The sequence below is a fragment of the Pteropus vampyrus genome, unplaced genomic scaffold (genome assembly GCF_000151845.1).
Source record: "Pteropus vampyrus isolate Shadow unplaced genomic scaffold, Pvam_2.0 Scaffold203, whole genome shotgun sequence".
Taxonomy (NCBI): domain Eukaryota; kingdom Metazoa; phylum Chordata; class Mammalia; order Chiroptera; family Pteropodidae; genus Pteropus; species Pteropus vampyrus.
The window spans coordinates 529,161-536,937 of NW_011888984.1; the positions used below are offsets into that span (position 1 = coordinate 529,161).

The 7,777-nt window shown below is 52.2% G+C and overlaps 1 protein-coding gene across 1 annotated transcript in view; it reads right to left on the reverse strand.

Moving 5' to 3' along the window:
• Positions 1 to 7,777, reverse strand: part of MAP3K10 (mitogen-activated protein kinase kinase kinase 10) — a 15,870-nt gene that overhangs the window by 5,247 nt on the left and 2,846 nt on the right. Inside the window, 4 exon segments of the mRNA XM_011372320.2 lie at positions 795 to 1,089; positions 1,705 to 1,880; positions 2,342 to 2,490; positions 5,358 to 5,538. Of these exon segments, the coding sequence (XP_011370622.1) occupies positions 795 to 1,089; positions 1,705 to 1,880; positions 2,342 to 2,490; positions 5,358 to 5,538 (801 nt within the window).

Consider the following 7,777-nt stretch of genomic DNA (forward strand, 5'->3'; position numbering starts at 1 on the left):
ACATGTGAAACCACAGTATTTTGGATAAACTGGGCTAAACGAAATATTTTATTAAAATTAATTTCACCTGTTTCTTTCTCCTCTTTTTAATATAGCTATTAGAAAGTTTAAAACTTCACGTGTAACTTGCACTGTAGGCTGGTGCTGTTCTAGGCATCACTCTATGGCTGTAATGTCACAGAGAGACACGACCGGCACGATGTGCCTTCTGACATTACCTAGGGAGCAGTCTGCCAAAAACAATGAAAATCAAACCCGACCTTGAAACTCATTGAGGCTTAAGATCCGTGTGAAAATTCTGTTTTATGGTAGGTCAAAAATGACTAAACACCAACAATTTTATATGGTTTAAGCTAATACCAATTTATAGGAAATTCCAGGGACATAGGGACGTCTGACGTGATACCAGGGGATGCAGGCAGCAAAATCCAGGCTGTGGGAAATGCTACAGCATAAATGCTGTATCCTCAACAAATTTTTGATCAGGGGGAAAAAGAGGCAGATCAAAATATATGAAGCAGATAGTTGGGAGACAAAAGTATACAGAAAAGTAAGAAAGTAATTGCCCTGAAAGTCAAGACAGGGTTACTCTTAGGGTGTGGCAAGGGGTTGGAGGGGGCATGTGGAGGGCAACTTCAGGCTCTATGTTCTCTCTGCTTTCACGGGGGTGATTATACTAACTCCTTAAGCTGTACAGTTTTTTGGTTGTTTACTGTGTGTGATATATTTACTAAAAAAAAAAAAAAACAAGTTTAAAAAAAAAGGGAAGCAATAAACCCTGGGTTCGGGATGCTCCCAATGTGGCCTCTTGGGTGATGATGCTCAAGGGACGAGATGGGTACCAGAGGGCAGGCTGATGTGGCTGCCGCCTTCCCGCAGCTTGAGCAGGCGGCTGCGCTTGAAGTTGCCCTTGCGTTTGCGGACCCTGGGCTTCTCCTGGCTCAGCTGGCACATGAGCAGGTGCAGCTCCCGCTCCACGATGTCCATCTCGCGCTCGGCCAGCTCCTGCTCCCTCCGCCGCAACTGCTCCTCCTGGAAGCGCTGCTCCTGCGCCGCGCGCAGCAGCTCCTCCTCCCGGCTGCGGAGCTCCTGGAGAGGGGAAGGGAGGCTTGCGAGGCGGGGCTTAACTCCTTTGCCCCGGGGCGGGCCCCAGGGCTGCTGGGTCGGGCTGGGGCCCGGAACAGGGGCGTCCTGCTATGGGGCAAACTGGGGGCACGATCCAACTCACACTTCACTAGCCAAGCTGGATGCCAGGGCAGGGGTCCATGTTGGCCTAGGGAAAGGGTGCCTTTTTATTCCTTCTTTGATTTTTAATTTTTCAACTCTTCAATTTGGAACGCTTCGAACATCCACAAGAGCAGAGAGAGAATAGTGCGCCCCCATCTGCCCATCATCCAACAGTTATCTATACTTTGCGAATCCTTTTTGCATGCAGCCCCTTCCTTCTCTCTCACTCATTTTGCTGCTGAACTTAAAAACCAGCCTCCGGCGCCCTACGGTATCACTCGGAAGTGCTTCAGGGCAGAGTCCCTCTTTCTTACGCATCCGCCAACAGGAGGCTGTGTTTTCTTAATATGCAAAAAAGGCTCCCCTGGCCCTGCATGGACCCCAAACTCCGGGCTCAGGGGAAATACGCCACCCAAGGTATGGGAACTCAGGGGTCTTGCTCCATCCCTCCCCCTTCTGCCCTGCCCCTGCCTTCACCTTCTCCTTGGTCCGGAGGTCATCGAACATGTGCTGAATCTCCAGCTTCCAGTCTTCCTGCAGTGAGTGGAAGGACTCCAGTGGCATCTGGAACAGGGCTGACTGTTCGATGACTTCGAGCTGCTTCAAGATGCTGCCAAAATCGGGCCGCCCGTGGGGGTCTGGGTCCCAGCATTCTAGGGGGCAGGGGGAGTGGAGATGTCAGCGGCCCTGCTCTGGGGCCTCGGCCTGCTCAGTGGAAGGCAGGACTTCAGGGGACTGTGGACAGGCAGCTTCCACGGGGCGAGGGGAAGGGATCCAAAGCCAAATTCCTGGCGTTACTCCGGTTGGTGACACCCTGAGGGAGAAACCCCCAGACCCGCTCCCTGACTGGTGGCAGGATCAGGGGCGGGGGAAGAATCCTAGGGCCAGTGAACCCTGACGGGTCGCCCTCAGAGCTGGAGGCCTGGCCAGGGCAAGGGTCAGGGGGCCGAGGAGCCAGCTGTGTTGGGGGAACCGTTCGTGGTCTGATGGGTCCGGCTCCTCTCCCTCAGTCCGGGGCCCAGCGGTATGCATGGGTGTAAAGGGGCGAGGTCTGGGCTCCAGGACCCCTGCCACCCCAAGCTGAGCCTGCCCTGTCCACGGGGCCCTGGCTCACCCTCCAGGAGGCGGGCAAAGGGCTCGGGGCACGTGGAGGGGATGGGCAGCGTCAGCTTGTTCATAGCCACACCATACGCCACGGCCAGGGCATCGATTTCACGGTAGGGGACCTCACCCGTCAGCAGCTCCCAGAGCAGCACCCCGAAGCTGCAGGTGGGGAAGAGGGAGGGGTGAGGCCACAGCCCTCCCCAACCCTGGCCTGTACCCCAGTCCTGCTTCTGGTCCCATAGTGGGTGTCCCTCACCCCAACACCCAGCCACAGTCCTGTACCCCAGTCCTGCCTCTGGTCCCATGGTGGGTGTCCCTCACCCCAACACCCAGCCTTGGCCGAGGAGGCCACCAGAACCTGATGCGACCTCCAATGGCCTGATCCCAAATAGATGCGGTGGGGTTGCTCTCTAGTCTCACTTTTGTTCTGTCCCTCATCCCTTGGGCAAATCCACCCTTCTCAGCCCTGACCTTTGATGACCTCTGCAGTCTCACTCTAAGCGCTCTCAGCCCCTGTGCCAACCCCAGCTGCATCCTGCAGCTACACTGAGGTTCTTCCTAACCTCTGACCTTTGCAGATGCTGTTCCCTTCGGTGAGAAAACCCTTCCCTTTGTGCAACTGTCCCTTAAGTTTCAACTCAGGTGCCCCTCTGCCAGGTGGCCTTCCTTGATTCCAGTCTCCAAACCTGGGTTAGAGGCCCCTCCTGTATGCTCCCACAGAACCTTTGGCACTTAACCTCTAAAGACAAGTTAACACTAGTTAACATTTATAAAGCACTTACTTGAGGCCAGGCCAACCCCGTGCTAGGCGCTCTCAGTAATCCTCGCAACAGCCTCGGAAGGCAGAAGGTACCGCTGCGAGCCCCATTTTACCTGACGAGCAGGCGCGGGCCCACAGAGCTTACGTTGCCTGTCCGTGGTCACACAGCTAATAAGTGGTGGTGGAGCTACACTTGGCCTCAGTCTGCCTGATGCCCATGACAGTGTCTTAACGGCTACACAACACCAGAGCCTGCATCGCTGTGCTACCGTCACCTGCGTGTCCATCTTCTCCAGTTAACTATGCTTCTTCTGGATCCTGATCGCCATTGTGTGCAGTGTCTAATGTGTAGCAGAGCCCCATGCCCCCTGCGTCCACTCATGCATTCATTCGACATCTACCTATTAAGTGTCCACTCCGTCCCAGACACCGTTCTAGGCAACGAACAGACACAAGCCCTGCCCTCATTCTCAGTGACAGCGCCGGTGAACTGGAGCGGGGCATATGCTGCCTGAAATAATGTCCCATGTTCCTTTGCAGCTAAGTATGTCCATATGACCACTGCTCTGGCCAGTGGGACGAAGGAGGGTGTGTAGTATGCAAGAACACAGGAAGTGTCCTTAAAGGGCAAGGATGCCCTTTCCTCTTTTCTCTTTTCTATTGGTTGGAATGTGGACATAAAAGCTGGAGCTCAAGCAGCTTCTTGGACCATGACGTGAACTTGGGAATGGAGGCCATACAAGGTGGAGGAAGCTAAAATGGCTTGTAACTAGAGGTGGCATGATCCTTCACCTCTCCCACATCCCTGGAAACCTGTGGGGATGTTTTGATTGTCACAATGACTAGGGAGTGCTGCTGATGTTTGAAGCCTGGGGACCATGGACACTTCTGTCCTGAAAAGTACAGGATAGTACTGCACAAGGAAGAAGTACCCTGCCTAATAACACTCCTGTTAAGGAATCTTGACCCTGAGTCCCTAATGCTGGGGGCATCTGATCAGTCCTGAGCTTTACATGGGAGCAGAAACTTCAGTCTTGTTTTCATTTTGGGGCTTCTGTTCCTTGCTGCTGAAATATGGCTCCACTAAACGCCTGGAACCACAAATAAACACCTGACGTGAAGCCAGTCGGGACCTCCCCCAAAGGGCTTTGCTGCTCTAGGTGACTTCCTGTCTGACCTGTCTGCCCCAAAGCCATGGTCCTGTTGCTTGGTCAATCTGCAGCCTTGGCTGGGGAATGATCTGGGTTTGGCTCTTCCCTAGCAGGAGGCCCTGATTTGAAGAATTTTGCTGCCACCATCAAGACTCAGTGGCAATGGCAATAGCCTCCTCCCTGGCCTCCCGCCCCCTCCTTCCCCCATAGCCCATTCTCCACCAAACAGCCGCTAATGCTGAATGCGATAATGCTGAATCAGATCACGTCATTCATAAATGCCTCTAATGGCCTTCTATTGCTCTTAGAATATGCCCGAGTCCAGAGCCTCCTGTGTGCGGCCCTCTAGCTCCCTCCACTATGTCATCTCCTGCCACGTCCCTCCTTGCCTGCTCCAGCCAGCCACAGGGGCCCTTGTAGCTGTTTCTAGAACACACCAAGCTCGTTCTCACCTCAGTACCTCCCTTGTGCCAGCTGTTCGCTCTGCCTGGGAAGCTTCTTTCCCCCAAACTCTCCATGAGAGTCTGTCTCCTTATCATCCAGAACTCAGTTCAAGTATCGTTTCTGAGAAAAGCCTTTTGCAAAGCCATCCTCCAGCCCTCCATCAACCGGGCTTGTAACACTAATACTTTTTTTTGGTGGATTACCTTTTAAACATTATTTTATAACTTAAAAACAGGTTCTTTCAGCTTCTTGTGTATGAATTTACTTACTACCCTGCAAGCAGGGATGTGCCTATTTTTATTTACTACTGTATCCCTAGCACCCCACACAGTCGGATGAATGAATGAATGAATGGTTGCCACAAAAGGCCTCAATTTTCTGTTCGACAAGCGGGGGCAGTGTATCGAATGGAGTCTGAGGGGCCTTTAATGCTGACATTCTAGCTCTACATCTTTGGAAGTTTTTGCTATAATTCAAGACTTCTTCAGCTGCCACTTCTGCTAGCAGACACCTGCTTAGAGACCTGTCTGATGACCAGTCTGACCTTGCTGGCAGGTCCCTTTGCCAGGTCCGGCCCCTGGCTTCAGTGGGAGACTGTCCCTCCCACTCTGCCCTCACCCGCTCCTCCCGCCCTCATTTTCAGGAGGCCTCCCCAGCCCCACCATCAGCACCTCCAGACGTCACTGCTTTTGGAGAAGAGGGAGAGACGGATAACCTCCGGGGCCATCCAGGCGTAAGTCCCTGCAGCGCTCATTTTGGTGGTCTTGTGCCACTCGCGGGCCAGGCCGAAGTCCGTGATCTTGAGCACCGTGTCTGCGAGGTTGTGGTTCTCGATGGCCTCCAGAATAAGGACTGTGGGGTAGGAAGAAAGATAGGTCACCCCAGACCTGCTGGGGCACAGAGCATGTGTCCTGCCCCTGCCTCAACTGCAAGCTGCTCCTCGTTCTCTCCCAGGGGCAGGGAGCTCCCCCTGCATCCTCTGCCCCCCTGACTCCAACCTGGGGTCCGGGGAACTAAGTGGAAGGTTGATGGCCAAGGCCTTGGTTCTCCTTAGTCTAGGCTCTGAATTCTCAGCCTCCCCAGAGTGGGAACTAGAATCCATGAGAAGGGGTGAACAGGGTTTCCTTTGTCATCCCCTGTGGTATACTGCACTCACGGCCCCAATTCTACTCCTTTCTTTGTCGCGCTCTGCCACGTGACTTTGCAGGTCTTTGCACTAAACAGGCAGAGCGCGTTTCTCCATCCTTTACTGTGGTTGGCCGTGTGACTGGCTTCGGCCAACAGCATGAGGCAGAAGTGAGAGTGCCGGGTCCAAGCCGAGGCCTTAAGAGGCCTTGCCTGCCTGCTTGCCCTCTTGCCCTTTTGCCATCACCAGGAGAACGTGCCTTGGCTAGCCAGATGGTGTAAGGCAGGGGACCCCAACCCTCCCCCGCCCCGGGCCACACAGCAGGAGGTGAGCGGCAGGTGAGCAAGAGAGCGAAGCTTCATCTGTATTTGCGGCCACTCCCAGCGCCAGCATCACGGCCTCAGCTCCACCTCAGATCATCAGGCATGGGATTCTCATAGGAGCACCGGTCCCTGGTGCCAAAAGGGTTGGGGACCTGGGGACCGCTGGCCTAAGGAAGACGAGAGATACGCGGAGTAAAGCCTTTCCAGCTGAGTCTCACCTAAATCAGTTTACCCTCCAGCTGGCCTGCAAATGTATGAGCAGTAATAAATGTCACGGAGTTTGAAGATACTGAGTTTTGGGGACGGTTTGTTACACAACACTATTGTGACAAAATATGACTGATATATCCCCCAAGCACATTGAATGGTTCCAGCTTACTTGCTGCCTACGGTCACTAACAATGATAATAATCCTGGCTGGTGTTTAACAGGAGACTATTATGTGGCAGGCACAGTGATAAGTCCTTTACATGAAATTATCTAGCAAACTACTCATTTTGTTGACTAGCAAACTGAGCTCAGAGACACGAGGTCACTTGACTAAGATCACACAGCCTGCAAAAAGTGGGGTAAAGACCTGAACCACATTTGTTGTCAGAGTCCAATCTTCTACTACCTTCATCAGAGGCCCCAAAGTGTACAGTGTCCTGCTTGGGTCTGAACCCCAGCTCTGTCATTTATTAGCTGTATAACCCTGTATAACTTATTTTTCCTAACACTAAGATTTCTCTTCTGTTAAATGGAGATGATAATAGTATTTACCTTATACGGTTGTAGCAGAGATTTATTGCCTGAAGCAACAGTAGGTCCTTTAAAAGTGTTAGATATTATTATTAGCGTGTAATGTTGCCATAATTGTTCCTTATTTCTCCATTGTTATCTTTGACCATTCCCTGCTACTTCTGCACTCACAATAACAATGAGATAATTCTACTATGATGCTCATTTGGCAGATGAAGAAACCCAGGGTTAGCAAGATCGGATATATTGTTCAAGGTCACAGTTAGTAATCTTGTCCATTCTTTAAAGCCTGACTCGAATGCCACCTCTTCCTGGAAGCCTCTGTGACTCTCTAGCCTAACTCTACCTCCCAGAAGTCCTCCTTTCTTGAGTCCCCACCTCTCCTGTTTGTGGAGTGACCCCATGGTCTTACATTTTGTTTCTGCATCTCCCAGGCTGGGCCTAAATCAGTTCCTTTTATAATATATAAATCTGATCATGTTGCCCCCTGCTTAAAACCCTCTACTGGCCTCCACTACACTGTAGAAAATGCCCAAAGTCCTCACTGGAGCCCCGAAGGTCGTGATCTGGCTCCTGCCTACCTTTCCGACCTCATCTCCTTCCATCTCTGCCTCACTCCTCCCCTTGCTGTTTCTCCAGCAAGGCACACTCATTGCCACCTCACATCCTTTCCCCTGCCCACATCTTTGCAAGGCTGGGTCCTCTTTGTTCAGGTCTCTGCTCAAATGTTGCCTTCCCTGACCATCTGCTGTAGAGATATCTCTGTCCCATCCTTAATCTGCTTTATTTCCGTCAGAGCCCCTGATGCTCTCTGGAAATTTTGTTATCTCTCCATCTAAATATCAATCACATATTCTCTATTCTCTGATCACTAGACTGTAACTCCCATAAGGGGGGCACC